The 20,641-nt window shown below is 40.7% G+C and overlaps 1 protein-coding gene across 1 annotated transcript; it reads right to left on the reverse strand.

The window, feature by feature from the left end:
• Positions 1-17,522: 17,522 nt before the first annotated feature.
• Positions 17,523-19,613, reverse strand: lbx1a (ladybird homeobox 1a). The gene is made up of 2 exons (XM_040177719.2): positions 19,044-19,613; positions 17,523-18,525 (listed from the first exon to the last, which is right to left on the reverse strand). The coding sequence occupies exons 1-2, from the start codon at positions 19,348-19,350 to the stop codon at positions 18,014-18,016; spliced, it is 819 nt and encodes a 272-aa protein (XP_040033653.1). The 5' UTR covers positions 19,351-19,613; the 3' UTR covers positions 17,523-18,013.
• Positions 19,614-20,641: the final 1,028 nt, after the last annotated feature.

Raw genomic sequence — 20,641 nt, forward strand, 5'->3', positions numbered from 1 at the left:
AGTAGTGGTTAAAATGCTGCTATACACTGAATTTGATAACTGAGAAAGACGCCAAAGTTTAAAAATGACCTTCATCTGCCATTGATGTCAAGGTTGTTACGGTCTCTAAAGATACATTTATCAGCCTGATTAATTTATCTAATTACAAAGATTTTACAGATTGAATATTGAATAACATTAAGTAGTGTTTTAAAAAAAAAAGTATAATTCTGTACATACATTTTACTAAACGTATAGACAAAACACACAACCATCAAAAGATCAAAATATTTTCAAATGATTTGAAAAGAACATATAAAATCAGTAAAAAAAGAAATAAAATTACAATAATAATGAACGACCCCCCCACACACACACATTTAAAAACAGACTGGCTGGTGCCTTTGTAGTCCCCAGGGGTGTGTGTAGCTGCCTTAATGACATGGTTAGGTCCAGATCGAGCTGAAGCGTCTATTTAAAATCTGCAGCTTCTGATCCGGGGCCTCCTTTTTCTCCTCCTCCTCCTGCAACTACGCCTTTCTTGCTTCCCCTTTTCTCTCCTCCCTTTTTCTTCTCCTCTCCTTTCCTCTCTAAAGCATTTGAGCAGATCTGTCTGAGTCCAGCCAAGAACCACTCTGTCACTTCATTAAGTTGCAATCACACTGACAAACTCAAGTGCAGCAGTCACTGCTGTTTTTCCATCGTCTTGTGTGTGGAAGATGGGAATTTCAATGGTTTTCAGTGAAATAGTTTATGCACGGCCGTTGGGTTAGTGAGCTACAATACAGAATGAGCAGCAGATTTCACTGAACCCAGTCCTACTACTACTATCCAAACCGACACATGTTGTATCCAAAGTATTTGTGTGTGTGATGGTATATGTGTTGGTCAGTGATTTAGATATCAGAATTAAACATCAAAACAAGTTAAGGGGTGAGTGTTTGAAAGGTGAAGACAGACTGGAGAACCACACAGATTAGAAGGTGAGAGTTGAAAGAATGTGTGTGTTTGTGTGTCGTGGTGATTGAGCAGATGAATACACTTTTCCCTTTGTCCCACTCCCTTGTTTTCCAGATGTCAAAGGTCAGCTCTAATTGGCTTAATGGACTGTCCCGACCCAAAACAAAGCAAATCTCGGGTCAGCCCGGATCAGAGGCAGAGGGGACCTGAGAGGCGTAACAAAGCAGTAAACAAGTTAGTGTTAGACACAACACTGCCATCCAGCAGCAAGATAGAGTTACTGAGAAGCTGTGGACTAGGACAGAGGTCTTTATCCAATGAAGTCTCACTTCCAACTTGTCAAATGATAAGGTTTGGCTAGTGGCTAGTGTGTGGTACCAAGGCCCTGAGGCACCTGACACCAGGTTCTAAACTAACTCCCATGTAAACCCACCCAGTCATTATTAGACATTAAGAACAAACAACATAGTACAAAGAAGAGAAAGAAAGCCTGTGCAGGGCTAGAGGGAGTTCTGTGGGAAATTTGTGGATTAAATCCTTGTGTCTGATGTGCAGATCAGAAATTGTCCCCCAACATCAGTGATGGTTGGATGTGTCAAATAAACAAAGGACCTTGACCCCCAAAACCGCTGCTTGTTTCCCTTTTAAGCAACAATGACTTATTTTAATGTATATTTATTCTGTAATTTCCGTACTTCATGGCTATTATGTGACTTGCATACTCCTTTTATAAAACTGTATTTTAAAAATGTAACGTAAAGAAAATAGTTGTTAATCTACTTAATAGTTAGTCACAAACTAAGTAAGGTTACTAAAAAGGTTATTTTAAATAAAATTTATTTCACATTATGTGGATAAAATTAGTATGCTAGTGTCATAACAACAAGTAAAGTAAAATAAGATGAATTTCGGTATCAGGGAGGATATAAACATTATTTGCCTGTGAAAGTCATGCGGGTTTTATTGGTCTGTACTGCGTCACCAGACTTCCTTAGCGGGATGCTTGTATGTCCTAGCTAACAATTAATGCGGTTACTTACTAAGTCCAGTGCATTACATTTCCTAGGTATGAGTATAAGTAGTCAATTACGACAGCCGGAGCTTTAAAAACGTAACAGTAAAAGGATGTGCAAAGTGAAGTTTAAATGCACGGAGGTCTGTGGTAGTTGAGTTTTAGTTAGAAAAACATATTCCGCAAACATGCGTTTATTGAATGTCAATGAGAGCAAGGTGGCACAGTTTAGTCCATGTTGACCTTAATGTGGAGAGACTTTTGAATAAATTAAACTAAGCTAGACAGTAATTCAAGTCAAAGAGATAATCACTTCTGTTCTGTTCCGATTATTTTCAGGCCTCCTAACCCCCTTCAGCGTTTTTTTTTTTACATTTACAGTGAAGTATTAGGTTACATTTTTTAGATTTAATGTATTGTTTCAGAATAATATATGAAATGCTGATTAGTAATAAAAATGATTATTTATTTATATTTCATCTTTATATCGTTCACTTTGGCTCCGCAGGTTGGTGTGGATGGTGGTTCTATCTGATGGTGGTTGTTCCTGGAGTGGTCCTGCCGTGCGCCTGGCTTGCTAATCACAATTATTTTAATCATCTCTGTTATAGGAATTGAATGTATTACACATATTTTACATTGTTCATTCTGTACACATGACATCCATTGTAGTCTGTCTTTAAGATTCCTCCTCTGACGTTCTCACTAAGGTTTCTTCCCTTGTTTCCCCATGAAAGGGTTTTTTCATTTTTTGGAGAGTTTTTCATGTGCCGATGTGTAGGTTTCGGGACCAGTGCTGTAGTGGTAAAATTAAAGGTGGGTAAACTCTGAATTTTGTGATCATACAGACCTCGACGCGATGCGAAGGAACGCAACACAAGGCGTCGCGACTCTGTAAGGCTGTCCTGGCTATATTGCATTATGTTATCAGTAAAAGTCATATACAATCAATGACAATGAATACATGTGTTAGTAGTTTGTAGTTTATTAAATCTAAGAAAACAGTGAAAAAAAGTATGTCAACACAACATAACAAGACAATTGCAGATTAAGAACTATCTACATATGGAGTCTCCTTTTTACAGTAGTGCCCAGAGGGCCTCCTTGTCCTCCACGTCAGGTCCTGCCTGGCACAGAGGAGCCATGAACACCAGAACACGCGTTCTGAGGTTCATGGCTCCTCTGTGCTTCTCCTCTCTCTATTGGACCTGGTGTTTCTCCGCTCCCTGTGCTCTCTGCATCATTGCCTGTCCTATCACTGCCTGAAAAAATATGTTGAATTTAAGAGTTAACCAGTTAAGCAGCCTGTCAATTACACTGACAACATAAGTTAAAGGAACACTCATGTACTACCTATGTCATCATAAATAGCCTATACAGCATGTTTTGTTTTCACATTGAGAACTGACTTGTTTTCTAATCTACGCGTAACCAGGCGTTTTTCTTGTCCTTTTACCGTGCACGACCAGCGAACACAGAGCGCGCGACTACTACCCCCCAGTCGGTCGTTCCGCCCGCAACGACTGATCCACAGCGTGTATGTTTACACACTTCCTGGATCCTGATTGGTCGCTGCTGCAGCCGCAAAGCACTGATTGGATGCTCACAGACCGTAATACAGCACAGATGAACATGATTCAGACTACGGCGTTTATATGTTCAACAATAGGAAACGTAGTCTTAGCTGTTTTAAAATTACACCAAGTTTATTTCGGATTATTCCAACGGAAGAATACAAGGCGCAGGGAACTTTGAGATGCGTAAACGCCACTTATAGGTGCGTAAACGCTATTTATAGGTGCGTAAACGCTATTTCCAAAATTCCAGAGGTGCGTAAACGGCGTTTACGTGCGTTTACCCTCCACTACAGCCCTGTTCGGAACAGAGGATGTCGCATGTGTACATACTGTAAAGCCCTCTGAGGCAAATTTGTAATTTGTCTGTTAGTAAAAACTAAGTGAAAAAAAAAAAAGGCTTTGCGAAATGTTTTAGAACATTACATGTGACCAGGCCTTATAATGTCGCAATAAAACAGCTTTTATCTTGCAATTAAGAGAAGGTAAACATTTTTTGTAAGTAAAATCCCCTGAATACAGTATAATACTGTATTTTAGGCCAAACTTGTTTTCAGTACACTTGTGGAGCGACTGCTATCTGCTCGATTTTTTCTCTGCAGGGCTTCACCTACTCTAAAATCTAAAGACAAAACCCCATCGACCAAAAGGCTTTATAGAGACTGACATTTTTGCTATAAATGATACATTGTCAAACCGGATGTAGATCATGTGTTTTAGCCTTCTCTCACATACCTGGTCCAGCTAAATGGTCCAAGCATGAGCCACACCATATTTTGCCCTATTATGTATTTACAGACCAGCATCAGTTTGACGAACGGAGTATGTGAACTCTGCTTTCCAGCTCGTAAATATCATTGACTGTGACAGGCCTGAGAGGCATGCAGTCAAGAACTTCCGACCGGCCCCAGGAAGCTGGAGAAACACACTCATCCAGGAGTTATGATAGCCTCTAACCCTCGACCTTGTCCTGGAAAGTACGTTCCAAATCCATGTATTTCTTTTTGTCTCTGACGTTTCCAAAGTGATGACCAGAAACTGCCAAAGCTCCTTGAGGAATTCCAGAGGGTTCTCAGGGAGTAGAGATCAGTTTAAAACTGTTCTGATTTTGTTCAATAAACAATAAGAGATCAAAAATAAAAGGCCTGTGCTTTTGAAAAGTCTTAAGCAAAAAAAGCTGAATGAAAATTCAGTGTTGAAAACATTGCTTTAAGTAGTCAAGTCTATCTGCCACGTTGCATCTCCTTTTACCTCTACTTGGGAGATCAGATCAGATCATCCCTGTTGGTCTCCTGAATGGATCCACTTGTGTCAGTGGATCCATTCAGGAGACCAACAGTTAGAGTCCGATGTCTAAAATCTTGCAAAGAAAAATCTGATTCCCTGGAAACTACGAGCTGTTCTCATGTTGAACAATTCAAACACTCGGTCAAGAGTCCTATGGATTTCATACTGATGCTACCGAGACAGCCTATAGCATCTGTCAACTGACTCAACACTTTCTTTCTCTACTCAGCACATTATAATTGGAATGAATTACAGAGGATGTCTGTAAGTTCTCACCTCCGTGGCCAAAGAGAAACCTTTTAACTCTTAAACTGTGAAGGCCATAGTGTGTGGTTCATTATTTGCATGAAAAATGTACCATTCAAAGAGCTCACTTGTTCTCAATGGAACATTCTGCGTCCATTATGTTATGTGTATCCACCTAGTTGAAGTTGATGTCACTGATTTAAGTCAAAATAAATGTTTATATGTTCAATTCAAATGATTTTATTTTGAATAGCCCAAAATCTTAAATTATGAATTTGCCTCAGAGGGCTTTACGGTCTGTACACATGAGACATGCTCTGTCTTGAAAGCACTACATTCACTACAAGGATAGAGACTTGCGGAAATGTTGTATTTTTATGTAAAAAACGGTCAAGCAAGCATCAACCGAGAATCGTTAGTACTTGCTACGCTAGATGAAGGAGGTATACTGATATTTAAGATTGGTGTATATATCAGTGTATTCATATGATTTCAGAGAGTTTAAGTGGAATCTTGTTATTTTTGATTGCTTATTTATAATTGTTTGATTCTGTTTTTACTACATCTATGTGCACACTTTACCTGCTGCAATCCTATTCATTTCCCAGCTGTGGGACCAATAAAGGATTTACTTTTCTTATGTTATCTTTATCCTTTCAACCTGCCTGCACAGCTTGACCTCCTGGATATGTTCTTCGAATGCTCTGCTTTGAAATTTTTCCCCCCAAATTGTAATCTTTACTTCACAATTAGTGAGTAATAGTGAAAAATGAGAATACTATTGTTTGATAAGAAGTGGCTATTTTTTTATAGAGTTAAATGACTAATGACCCCTTTACAAAGCAATTACACAATGCTGCACTTCCATGATACATGTGAGGCATCAACCTCCAACTGTCCTACTAACCGTGTGTGTCTGTGCTTGTTTGTGTAAGTGTGTGTTTGTGTGTGAGTGTGTGTGTGTGTGTGTGTGTGTGTGTGTGTGTGTGAGTATGTGATAGAATTATTGTATGTTTGAGCCAGTCATAAGTAGGGGCAGCACGGCAACACTCAACAACATAAACAGTGTCTGAGTTTAAAATAGTCCAGACCTCCTTCAGCCTCACTGTCCCATCATGGTTCCTCTTGCTCTTTCACACACACACGCTTACACACACACACACACACACACACACACACACACACACACACACGCTTGCACGCGCACACACACACACACACACACACACACACACACACACACACACACAAACATTGTTCCTTGTCTCCACTTTTGGTGACTTAATCTTTTGTTGTCATTGTCATTCTCCCACCCAGGAACAGTACAACTATACCACGTATGTGTGTGTTCCTTGTAAAGTAGCCCACACGCACACATGCACACACACACACACCTACACTCAAATTACTTCTTGATATGTGTGCGTAACTGTGTAAGTTTAACAACCTTTAATTGACCAAACATTTGTTCGACATAAGAGGTATACATGGCCACATCAATCTAGCGCCAATTACACGTGGCTTCATGCCGACCGGGCCCCCAGTCGTCTTGACAACCTGGATGATTGATCACCAACAGCAACGATTCTCTAACCTGATCAGGAAAATTACCGCGGCGACCGCCGGGGCCATCTGAGTCCCGCGATGCAAAATTAAATCCACTGAGCTCATCACCTCGACTCAGTGACACTTACAAAGACACACACACACACGCAAATACGCACAGACACACACACACACACACACACACACACACACACACACACACACACACACACACACACACACACACACACACACACATACACACACACACACAAACACACACCAGCCACTTCATTCTACTCTCCCCTTTTCACACCACAAGAGAATCTCTACCGGGGCCTCTAGGGGCCCCAAGCACCAGGTGATAGGAGTGGTAGAGGGACATGAAGACGTATTAATGTACTAAAGACTTAATGAACCTCCATCCAGAGCAGCGGTGGAGGAGGAGTGGAGCGCAGGAGAGGGGAGGGCGCGGAGGGAATGGTGTTTACTTTATTACTTTACCGCAGATTAATGAGGATAATCATTTAAGTGATGGAGATGGATTACCCTCTCAAAGCTGGCTGCAGCTATGCACAGCCGCCCACCTACAGCCAGCACAAAAACACACAGACGCACACCCACATACGCGCACACACAGCTGATGAACCAGGTGGAGGCAGCATAGGGATTGGAGTTGAGGTCTGTGTATGTGTGCGCGGTCCGGCCTTCACATATCAGTCAGCTTATGTTGCAGTGTGACGCAGATATCAACTCCCTAGCGGCAGTCTCAGGCTCAGTCACTGTTGTGCCATGATGCAGTTTGATTGATTACATATATATTGTTTCCATAAGAAGAGCCAAAGTAGACTATAATAACCTTTAGGTGTATTATTGTTATTGTTCTCTGAAGTTTCCCTCCTGGGTTAGGGTTAATTGAGGATGTATTCATAGTGGGGCAGGTTACACATCCGTTGGTTGAAAATGCAATGTGTGGTTTAAGAATTCGAATTGAATTGGATGATGGTGCTAGAACAATTTCTCACCAAGCACGGTACACCCCAAACTGACGCACTAGATGTTTTATTACATATCAGAAAGGCCATCATCGGAAATCATTTGGAAAAGGACAGACATTTGCAAAATACTTGGCCAGTAAGCTTTTGTTGGGCAAGTTGGGACAAGAGCAAAACAATTCCCATCGAAGAAACGTCTTTACCATTTGTTTGTTCTTTACTATTGCAGAAATACTCTGGTTCTGATAGAACTGAGGGTGCTGCAGCCCCCATTACTGTTTGGAATAATTCACAACCTCTCTGTTTTGCCACACTAACCCAAACGACGCCAGTAATACCAAGTGGTATTGTCACAATCACTATGGTCCGGATACAAATGCAGCACTTGAAACCTGACTGGTGTCTTTTTTTGTGCAATCTTGTTCCACTATTCTCTCTTGATCTTGTCAGAATCCAGCTGCAGTGGGAGGGGAAGTATCCTTGCGATTGGTTGCGAGCCCCCATAATTCACATGCTTGCGTTTAGTGTCAGTGCAGGAAGTAGTGTGTCCTTATGTATTGAGGAAGAACCATGGATGTATGAAGAGAACTGGATAAAGCGGTGATCTTTAAATCCCCTTCTAAGTTGCTGAGTGGAGGATGAAGAAAAAAAAGTTTGGAGTATGAAATTCAGATGAAATAACCAGGATCTTTCACAAAACTTTTAATCATCATCATGGGGCCTATGAATCAGGTGCACTAGCATTTCCTAGTATCAGAATTGATATCATTCACATAAAAAGAGGAAGGTAAATGGCTCTGAGTTTGGCTATCATGCATTTCAGTTAAACTTTAAGAAGGTTACAATAAAACAAAATTGAACTTTTTATTTGTTCATTTTTATTTATTCAGTTTCACTGAACATGGAATGCGACAAAACATTGTTAAGAAATATAAATTAAAAATAATTATAATCACTTTGGATCCCCTCCTTTCAGGTCAACTGAAAACATCTCATCTTTTTCCTTGTGTACAGTCCATTTTTCCCAGGGTTGTTCACGAGTCCCTGCTTTGATCCCTGCTTTGATCCTTGGAGCCACTGTAGGGTCACTTTTCAACCAGCTCCTTGTGATGTTTTTTTTACTTGCAAGTAGAGGTACAGTGGTTGTCCTTCTTTTAAATTATGTCGCCAGGTTTCAGCACCAGGTACACGATCCGTAGGTCGCTGGGAATCTTGTAGCGTAAGATGTCCTCAAGAGACTGAATAACTTTGTCCCAGAATGATTGTCTTTTTGTTCATGACCAGAACAAAAAAAAGGCTTAAATGAGGTATAAGTTCTTGTAGTGGGAAGTTGATTAATCTTAAACAGACATCTCTCTGCTAATGTAGGTCTTTGGGATAAAGTTATTTTTGACCCAATAGGATGGCGTTGAACAGGAAAATGTAATCTCATGGTCTGGCCGCTATGTTACATTTGCTCCAGAGCAGCAGCATTTCCTTAATAAAGTGATTAGCATTCAGGACACAAACATCAAATATGACCATCAAGAAGGTGTTGAAACTGGAATTTACTGGTTTATTTGGACACAAACTGTTTTAAAAAAAGATTAACCTGTTACACATACTTGTTTCAGGTGCGCACTGCAGTGCTGATCTTCCATCTGGAGCCCAAAGCGACAACTCATCTTAATCCTAATGAAACCTAAACAAATTCCAACCATCAGCCTCTGGACGTGGCTTTGAAGCAATACGACGGCCGCTCCTCAACTTAACCCGCTCCTGACTTCATTAAAGTCAAAGCGATGAATCACATCGGCCCACAGTAACTGCTCGGGGTATTTGGCTGTAAATAAACATTAAGCTAATTGAGACGTGGAGCGCGGCGTGACGGCTCTGTCGCTCAGCCCTCTGGGTGATTGAGTTTAGCGCTGATGCGGAGTTCCCGGCTCCCTGAAAGGAAATTAAGACACCATTTTGTCACCCACGTCTGGCCCCGTAGACGAGATATTGCTTCTATCCCAAGGCAATAAAAGTGTCAAAGACACACACACACACACATTCAGTTTGGGACACTTATTCTGACGCTCCGAAATGTGGAGACTATTGTAAATGCATACGGTATAAACACACATTTTCTACACACTGTAATTTCAACTAATGTGAAAATGTACTGACATACCTGACACATACGTATGCAGACTAAAATCTACATACAATACATAGGGGAATGAGTTAGTTTCTACAAACATCTGCACACAGTTGGACATAAAGATGCATACATAATTATAGAGACAAAAACACACAAGCGCAAACACGCACACACCATCCACCAAGAGGTTTAATTACTGTCCCCTCTTTTGGTTTCCCTCTGTCTTGCCCACTGCTGCAAGATAGATCTCAGTGTCAGAGCGGCTGACAGATTGAGACAGAGCACAGGTACCACTGGAAATGCACAAATGTACACACACACACACACACACACACACACACACACACACACACACACACACACACACACACACACACACACACACACACACGCACGCACGCACACACACGCATGCATATGCACATGTGAGCAAAAAAAATCTTTGCTCTCTTTCTGTTCTTCTGTTTTCAGCACCCCCCTTCCTTTCTTCTTTCTACACAGGTCCGCCCCCCCCCCTCCTCCCCCTCGCCGTAGCTCTGCTATGTCTCTTGTTACGGGGGTTCACAATTTGAGTAAATACTGTTCCTGAGTCAGTATGGATGGTTTGGATTAAATACTGCAGGCTGAGCTCAGTTTACGGCATGGTGTCCACATACACGAGTGCTCCACATAAACACCACTTTGTAAAGTAAGAGGAGCACGTACATCTAGCTCGCTGTTGGTGGAGTGGACTGTAAGAACAACGAGACAAAAGAGAGTCAGGGTCTCCCCCCAGGTTTTTACAAATAGGAGAAGGTTCCTGAAACGTTTCGTGCTGATCAAACGTTTACCGAAAGGATCATTTGGTACTTTAGTTTTTAATGTTGTGGCGTAGGAAATTGTAGTTCAGTAAAATTTCCCTCATCTTAATGGTTGAGTTAAACCTCAGTGGATGGAACCAAATGACTGAATGAAGAAGAAGAATGTCGGGTTAATTAAATATGAATGTAAAAATATGACAATTGACTCAATGGCCTTTATGACGTACAGCTATGGACTTGAGTGTGCAACCCTTTATCAGGCTCCTGTGTTGTCTGTGCAAACGGAAGATAATGTTAGTTAACAAATCCTGGGATTACATTCATATTTGGCAATTCTCAAAGTGCCCATTGACGTCTTGTACCAAAGTTCAGTGCCAATGCAGGAAATGGTCCCTTGTGTGGCGTGGCAGATGTGTGTGGATCAGTGTGTAGTGCATCAGATTTAATGTTCTGTTGTAGCAACACATTCCCTTTAGATAAAAGCATGATGAAATCGGAACTGTTTCCCATCGACCAATTGAACACAGCTGAAATACTATGTGGAGGCAGTATAGGGATGGGAGTTTAGGTCTGTGTATGTATGTGCAGTCCGGCCTTCACATATCAGTCAGCTTATGGTACAGTGTGACGCAGATGTCCGTTATCTATTGCCGGTCTCATCAGGCTCAGTCACTGTTGTGCTATGATGCAGTTTGATTGATTATATATTTCTTGTTTCCACAAGAACACTTGAGCGGAAAAAGACTGTGACAGTGACTGTAACAATAACTAACAAAATTAAAAAATTAAAAATTAAACAAAATACTGATATTGTTTAACGATAATGTTAAAGCCAGGCTCAAAGGCTCCACCAAAGATGAGTCGATGCCATAACCAGACAAGTTAAAAGTATTAATAATAATAATTAATAATAGTATTAATAATAATAGGCAGATATATTTTAAAGAATAACGATATCCAACTAAAACAAACTTGGAAAGTTAATCAAATTCAGTTGCAAAAAAATGAAAAAAGAAAACTAGTTAGAAATCAGTTAGAAACCAGATTGAATGGTTTTAGGTTTGCACAACAATGAAAGTCATTTCTGTAGAGAAAGTCAGGTTGTAGATACTTCCTTTATAACACAATAACATCATAATAATAATGACAATTTTCATGTCATATTCAGTTGTGTCTCATATTGTTATGAGTAAAACCCACTGTATTTGTGGTCGTGGCCTGCATTTACAGCATGCAGGCCAAGATTCTGTTGAGGAATGGGAATTAGAACAAGGTTTATAGAGGCATTACGTTTAGATGTGTTATTGCATCAGTTGAACATTGCCGAAAATTGTTCTCTCAATCAGCTTCTCAGCTTTCTCACCTCAAGATTCACGCCTTTGATTCACATTATCATAATCATACAAACATACTGAGTGGGGCCAAAGGCCATACATCCAAATGCATTATTAAGCAAGCTGAAAAAAGAAATGGTCCATGTTTTTAACCTTTTCACATTTATGCCCAAAACACATTTTAAAACGGCTTGTAAAACAAATAGTATATTTGATCATAACTGGATTGTCCTGTTGTACAATATTCAGTGAGGGTGGAAGTTTGCTTCAATTTACTAAAAGTAAAAACTAAAACTAAAAAGTATGTTAATGCCATCTACTTCGATACATTTCAATGTTTTGCCTCATGTCTGCCGGAAAAAAAACACCGGAATCTAAAATAAGGTCGAAATTTCTTAACCTCTCGTCAAGAAAAAAGTAATGCAAAAGTTATTTCCTATTTCCAGTGTCTCGGCCAGCGTCAGTGGGCCGTTTCCTTTGTTAGCTTCTTGCTTCGCTGAGAAAGACGTACATAGGCACCGCCGTGTGCACATTTCCTGTACCAATTTGCATATCATATTTTATAACTAGTTGTATTCAGAGTCTTTTCAAATGTATTAGTGTATATTATAGCCAAGACTACGAAATATCATAAAATTATTATAATGACCCTGGCGTTGTTTGTTCTTGTTCTTTCTAATATCATATGCAGGGAGGACACGCCCCCGTGTGGTTCATAGCGGTATATAGTTTATGAACCAACAGTCTGGTAGTAGTCATTGTAGAATGGAGTGACCAAATTATGGCCAAAAGGGGAAATAATCTGTTCAAATATCATTGACATGAGCCACACAGATAAACTAGAAAGAGAACACACCTCTGTTTTAACAAGAGTAAACAGACAGAAAAGGCATTTTCTTCATTAGAATGAAGAAAAACTGACAGCGTTGCGAAAAAGCAAGAAAATATGTTTGAGTATGTCAAAGCCAAAAGGCATATCCAGCCATGGAGAAACTCTGTGAGATGTCGTGACTTGAGGACAGCTCGTTGAACCTATTCACTTCTTTTTAAAATGATTAATGATTTGTAATATATCAGTGAACCTAGTTAGCCACCTTATATGTAATTCACTTTGTTTATTAAAACCTAATTGATTTGATTTGATTTGTAACAAATTGTGTAAATCCATTTTGATATTATAACATGGTGGTTTTGTACATTAGAATATAATTGTAATATTTGATCGATGTGATACTCAATCACAATCTAATGTGATATTGTGATTGAGTATCACATTGAGCAAATCCTTTCGGAGCTAAACAGAATGTTTTTGGAGCGCAGCCCTTCTGTTCTCGTAAGTATAGGACAGTAAAAGATAAAGCTCCCCTCATGCTTGATTTCCCCTGAGATCACACACAAAACAATGTGGAGTGGAATAAAACATGCCAGTGTCTGGGCAATGTTTACCAGTGTAACTGTGCCCAGTAGGGATATTTGTCTGTTGTTGAAGTTGCTCTTTCCTTCTGCGCTATTGTTATTCTCTATATGAGACAATATATTTCTCACTTTCATATATACCATAAGTGAACAGCCAATGGTTATCCATGCATGAGAAATAATGTGGTCCTAATTTCTTTACTATCACAAATATCACAAATCACTCAAATCAAACAATGGATATGTCATTTTTAGTCCAGTGATGGCCATGTAAAATGCAAATATCTCTTTAGTTCGCTGGTGATCAGACGTCTTAACAAGTTTATTTCAGTCAAAGCATTTGAAAAGGGCATAACCACCAATGGCCAACATCTCCATAACTATTATCCATATGCCTTGGTTTTTATAGTTTGCATGTATTTATTTTTTTACCTCTACAATAGAAAAATCTGCATTCACAAACTAGTACAATGATTTGCATCAGCTTTAAATTCAGAATCCATTACCTCTTCTAAACTTTAAACTATACTTTAAAAATACTTCATCAAAGGAAAAGTCCTTTCCACATTTTGCATAACAGTTTTACCACATCCGAGGACGCAGTACATTCTTAGATGTGGTAGAATGGATCAAGCACAAGGTGTCAGTAGAGTAACAAAGACAACAGCTGTGCCTCAGTTTACAGAAGGGACCCGTGGAGCTGGGACTCTTGTCTGTTATCGTTATGTTTTGTCTTGTGTGTTTCAGAGGATAGCAGAAGAATTTGTTGCAAGGCTGATTGTGGGTCTGAGAGAAGAAAGACGCATGTCAGAGAGTGGAGCAGATTAAGGGAGAGAGAAAAAGGCCAAGGATCCAACAAAGACAAAACCAAAACTGGGATACAAACTATCTGACGTGACAATGAAGACAGCTTAGGTGAAAGGGAATGGGGTGATCAGGAAAGGAGTCTATGGGAAGAACTAACGAGGCTAATTCCAAAAAGGTGTGGAGAATTGCAAAGGAGGGAGAGGCAGTACAGGAACGCCAGAGGAAAAACACCTCTTGGTAGACCAGAAATAAGAAGTACACGTAGTCATGGTGACGTCAATGATTTGTGTATTTGGGTTTTAAAGCCACAAGTTGGCCATTTGGCCCTCTCCATCTTGGTTTTTATAAATGGAGGAACTAAATAAGTTAAGTTGCTGTAGACATATGTAAATCCACATTAGTTATCATTACTCAAAATCATTAGTTCACTAGCTTTTTTTTCATTAGTCTAAGTTTAATGAAATAACTATTTTCAGTTCAACATAGAAAAGCATTTGCCAGTCACTAATCACTAATATAACATTACTTACTGAAGATCATGCTTTTACTTACTAATAAAATGAATTATACTATTTGATTTTGAGAAAATTGTATAGAAGGAAACCAATTCAACATTAAATTTTAACATTCCAATGTGTTTGTGGTTGAATGTGGGTTTAGAGTGTTCAGAAAAAGGAGGTTGCAGCCTGATTGAAAATGTTACACACCGGCCCTTTAATGTGGCTGAAAATAACTTACAAAAATGTCCTCTCTAGGTAACCCATACCTGGATACATATCTAATAAAAGCTGGAAAATGGCCCAATAAGTAATTGAGTCAGATGAATATATTCTATGTATGGAGGGTGTATTAAACTATTTAGTGCAGTCCAAAAAAAGTTAACGCTGGGCTTCACCTCCCACAACCTGCTTGTGTCTGTTTGCATATGGTTAATGTTAGTGTGAGCACACATTAAACTTTCTGCTGGCATCAACATGTTCTTATAATGCTTATAATCCTTTACTTCCTCACATTCCTTTCCATTCATCAATGGATTTAGACACAGGTGACTCGTCCGACCCTGTACTGTACATCTAGAGCCCTAAACCACCCCCACACACACACTCCCAAAGGCGGCTCTGCCAGGCCACACGAAGAAGAGCCTGCTCAGCATGAACACATCATAAAAGAGGACATGCAATTTCTGTTTTCACCAAATAGCCAGCCGAGCTCGTTCTGCATCCGTGACTCGACAAGCAGCTTAGAGAGAGAGAGCCCTGAGGGGGGGGACGAGAGGCTGAGTCTGTGTGAACAGAGAGAGAGAGAGAGCTGTGCCTCAGAGCTCAGCTAAATCCATTTCTCCATCTGAATTATCAACTAGAATTTGATTAATATGCAAATTTGGAAGGGGGGGGGGGAATAATTCTCTTTCTGGGTAGTAATTAATCACTGGTTAAAGTAAATTAATACATATATCAACTTTGTCAGGGACACGCTTAGTTCAATAGCCCGTAAAATTGAAGTTTGAAGTGTTAAGGGGCTCTACAAGAACGTTATAACTAAAACTTTCAAATCTGCCCTATTTAGTGATCAATCAAGCCGTTCCCTCCGGCAGAGGCAGCTTATTTCTTCAGATCCTCCAACACAAAGCTCAGGAGCTTGCTCAGCACCCACACACACACAGTGCTGCTCAGTTAAGCACACTCCTACGCTCAGCACAGCACAGGAGAGGAATGCATACAACAGCATTGGACAGCAGAGCAGAGCCCAGGAGAGGACAGCACAGAATAGGACAGGACAAGAAACTGATGCATGGAAACAATTGTATAAAGCCGACCGCTAAAACGGTCAACAGTAATAATGACAGCATTATATTATTGTAACAATAATATGCAATATATATATATATATATAACATTGACCACAACGACAATAATAATAATACCAGTATAGTTCTTCTTAAAAACGATATTCAATTGCAATTGAGATCGTACGAAATGAACTATTCAAAACCATTTACTATAATATAACTAAAAAGTAATAATTTTCCTGATTGTAATGAAATATGGCTTTCTAATACTAATATTATTACTGTTTTTATTAAATAATTTATCAAATCAATATAATAGGTGGCTGCACTAGATAATAGTCAGGAAAACATCTTCTAAAAAACGGTTTGAGTTGATTTTTTCACATAACGTTACATTATGAAAATAACTTCAACTGTTACTTTAACATATTTGTTGTTCTTCAAACAGTGCTGAAGTCCATGGGGACTTGGTCAACAATTAAAAAAGAAAATGTGACAATACATTTAGTATAATATTTAATGAAATTACATGAAAACATTGATAATAATAATCTTACTTGTACTAAAAATGGTATGCTTGTATAAACTGCAGTATGTTGCTCTTGATAAAATAATGATGACAAATATATTTATTTTCAAGCGCTTGAAGTTAAATATATTAATTGTGTTGTCAGGTCCAGATGGTAGAAGCCAGTGGTTAGCCGGTCCAGCAAAATGGAAGAAGGAAAATGCCATCTCTAAAAAGAATAAAGATCTATTTCTTTACAACAAAAAAATCTGAGCGATCATCGCTTTTAACTTAAAAGTTCCAGGAAAAAATCAGTAGGCCAGGAGTGAATTTTTTTTTTCGGTTGCAAATAGTACACATTTTTAAATGAGTATGTGTAGCCTATACATATTCAAATATTACGATGGGAATTACCGAAACAACTGTTAATTCGACAAAAAAATGAAAACGTTTGGTAGCGGTCCTCGAGCTATTGCACTGCTTTATTAAGTCACCGATAAAATACATTAAACTAATGTTTCATTTTAATTGTGTGCATGTGTATACGAATTTTCATTGTGAACAAATTGCATGCCAGTTGATGCAGAACCGATGAAGTGTGTGACCGAGAGCTATTTCATCTTCAACGGACCACATTCGAGCTACGAACGGGCCCGCTGAGCCACGCACACATTCATAGCCGCGTTTTAACGCACGTGGCTGTCGGAGATATGAACCACAAAGGGAAATGCCATGTCTTTTTACAGAACGGGTTAGGTCAATACCTTACGTTGACTCCTAATTGGGAGTAGAACCCTCAAAACCATACGGCGTCTGAAAAGACCCCGCATGGCCGCTCTTTGTGCGCCTAGACCCGCCAGGCCGGTGCACGTAGGGAGAAACGCTTAACTCCGTATTGCGCTCTGCTGGAGAGTGGCCCCAAGGGGTAACACACACACACACACACACACAATGGGCCTCCTGGCTCCAGATTGTGTTTCTCACAGAGAAAAAAATGAAAACACATGCAGGGGGTCGAAAGGCAAGTTTCCACTTTCCTCCCAAACGGACTTTAAAATATAAATATGACAGGGATTCCAATATTGGATGATATGCATTAATTCCACGTAATGTAAAACATATAAATGTGCAAGAAGGCCAAATATTGGACATTTTTATTATTATTGATATTATTAGTATTTTACATTTTTACAGTTGTTTGTGTTCTGTCCTAAAGGCACTTAAATGGTTGTACAAAGCATTATAAATATAGTCAAATCGGGGTTTATTACAAGATATTCACCCGTTCTGTGTTTGGTTACCATTTTAGAACAATGACTGAGCTTATTAAAAAAATATTTGCAATTAGAGGCCAACGTCAGATCCAGAGAAAACATGCCATCTCGTGTCACGGTGGTTCTGCGCAGAAGGCGCACCTGCGGGTTCGCGTCATACCATTCTGAATGGCACGCATTTCGTGTGGTCCTCCAGAAAGCAGCGGTCCTGTACGGCTTCTCTCGGTTTAAACGCATCGAGGCGGTTGTAGGTGTGCCGCGCGTCCCGCGCGTAATGGATGGAATCCGCGTCACGGAACAATGTTCTGTCCGGTAACATCGCGTTGTTTGACATTTCAAACCGCTACGCAATTATTTGTTTAGTCGTCCACGTCAATCTCCTCATCTTCATCCCCCGAACAGCACTTGCTGGTTAGCCGGTCTGTGCACCAGGACGACGCAGGCGAGGGAGGCAACATGCGCTCTCTGTTGTAGTCGAGCCCCTCCGCGTTGTCGCACCGGGACCGCGAGGAGACCGGGTCGGATACGGTCCCCCCGCCCAGAACGCCGGCCGCACACTTCTCCAGCTCGGCCAGCTTGGACAGCTTCTCGATGGCCACGGTGCCCGCGACCTTGGCGGACTCCACGTCCGCCTTCATCTCCTCCAGGTCCCGCTTGAGCTTGGCCCGCCGGTTCTGGAACCAGGTGATGACCTGCGCGTTGGTCAGACCGAGCTGCTGGGCGATCTGGTCTCGGTCCGCCGGACTCAAATACTTCTGGTAGAGGAAGCGCTTCTCCAGCTCGTAGATCTGGTGGTTGGTGAACGCCGTGCGGGACTTTCGCCTCTTTTTTGTGTTATTTCTCTGGTCGAAGACCGTCAGACCGTCCCGGCCTGGGAGGAAGACACAATTTAGGTCATCTGGGGGGGAATGCACCTGTGTTCTAAAACGATACGGATCACCAAATTATTCAGAGCTCCTCAAGTAAAATTGCTGAAGCAGAATAACTGAATTATATTTTATTAGTTTTAAGCCACCTTATTTGAATGAATCTTTTTTGACAGATATGATATTTTTATTGTATGATAAGAGTAATATAATATGTTTGGGGCATAATTCAATATTTTTTTAATGAATGGCATGAATGTTATTACTGTCTCACATGCAACACAAACGCATATAATTACTTGCCTTTTTTCAGAAAAGGCAATACTACTACAATATGGTATGGTAAATGTACTGTACTTGTATATAATAATAATAATAATAGTACCCAAAGACGCTTTAGAGAACATTTCCGGTCGTTCGACCCGAAGCGCTGTAATTCTACATGTCATAACAGTGAGCGTGTGCATTATTCCGGTTAAAATGGGTTAAAAAATGTAATGTCATGTAAATTTAAGTGTTTTACCCTCGGCTGCCTGCAGCACGCTGACCTCCAGGCCTTTGAAGGTTTTGCTGGCCAGCTCCTCCAGCGCGCAGAGCGGGGAGGTCTGGCTGAGCAGCGCCCGGCCTGAGAGCAGCCTCTCTCCGGAGAAGTGTTGCGGCGTGCCGCTCAGGGAGCAGCTCCTCCTCACCGGTGGCTTGTTGAGGATGTCCTCGATGCCGAAAGGCGTCAGCGGCTTGTTGGAGTTGGCCGGCGGCGGCAGCTGGTCCAGCGGACTGCGCCTCCGCACGTCCAGCACCGCTGGAAAGTTAGAGTCGTCCCTGGAGGTCATGGCAGCCTCACGCCGTGGCGTTGTGACACCTGACCGATCGGTTATTCTCTTGAGACGCAGATAGTGCTGTGCTGGAGGCGGAAAAGGAGAGGCTACGCGGGGGCGGGGAGGGTGGGGGGGTAAAGATGGTCCGCAGCTCGGATCACAGGTGCGTCTCTAGCCGCACGTCGCCCGCGGAGCTCCAGGCTACACGGACACTTCTGACTCGCAGTCCTTCCTCGTCTCTGAGGCACTTTTTTAGAGTGACGAATGGCGAAGTGTGTACCGAACCCATCCAGTGGCAGGCGATGCACCAAAGTGGCAGCGATTGACCACCAGTCACAGGTTATTGTTGACTGGAAGGCAATCAATTACTATCTCACGCTCCCCCTCGCTCTCTCTCTCTCTCTCTCTCTCTCTCTCTCGCGCTCTGTACCAAATAACTGGGAGCGTTAATTAGAGGTCACCGCGGAGAGGAGGGAGGAGTCCAATTAGAAAGTGGAATGGGCCCACTTAACACTTTCTCTCTCCTAAATTAGATAATTTGTCACAAAAAACAACCTACTGTTTTCCCTCCACGTGGTGTCATTGTCATTTGCATATGCACGCTGCGTACATAATTGGAACCGCGTTCGATCACAGAAACTATCTCAACTCTCTCTCATTATATATATATATATATATATATATATATATATATATATATATATATATATATATATATATATATATATATATAGAGAGAGAGAGAGAGAGAGAGAGAGAGCGGGAGAGAGAGAGAGAGAGAGAGAGAGAGAGAGAGAGAGATGTAATGTAATATGAGTATGTATGAGTAGTATATATGTGTATATATATCTAGGATATATACATTACATTACATTACATGTCGTTTGGAATTCCATCAACTTCATTAACCATCTGAACCCCCCAAAACAGTTGGCGGGGTTGAAAATCCAAAGCGACACAGTGCATATATACCATCACCCGGCCTCAGCTCCCCTCCGTAAAGCATGAACGCTGCTAGGAGCGAGGAGCGAGGAGGGAAATTCACCTCTTTCCCATAACTTCAACCCGACAAAATACAGAGGCGGAATAAGCAAGCATTAAACACGAATCTGTTTTGTGCATGTATATAAAATACTGAAATCATGAATCAGAATTGACCCGTTTCTTTATCGACATATTGGATGTTGTCTCAGAACAATTCAATTCAATTCAGTCTTTTTTCCGTAAAAATTCAGATCCCCCGTTTGCGTCTTTTGCCTAAATAGTTATAATATATATTAAATAAAAGGAAATATTTAATGTTATT

This window comes from Gasterosteus aculeatus, chromosome 6 (assembly GCF_964276395.1).
Source record: "Gasterosteus aculeatus chromosome 6, fGasAcu3.hap1.1, whole genome shotgun sequence".
Classification (NCBI taxonomy): domain Eukaryota; kingdom Metazoa; phylum Chordata; class Actinopteri; order Perciformes; family Gasterosteidae; genus Gasterosteus; species Gasterosteus aculeatus.

Coding starts and splice junctions, on each gene's coding strand:
- lbx1a (XM_040177719.2), bottom strand. CDS start 19,350: ATGACCTCCAGGGACGACTCTAACTTTCCAGCGGTGCTGGACGTGCGG. Junction 18,526..19,043: donor CGTGCTGCAGGCAGCCGAGG/GTAAAACACTTA, acceptor TCTTCCTCCCAG/GCCGGGACGGTCTGACGGTC.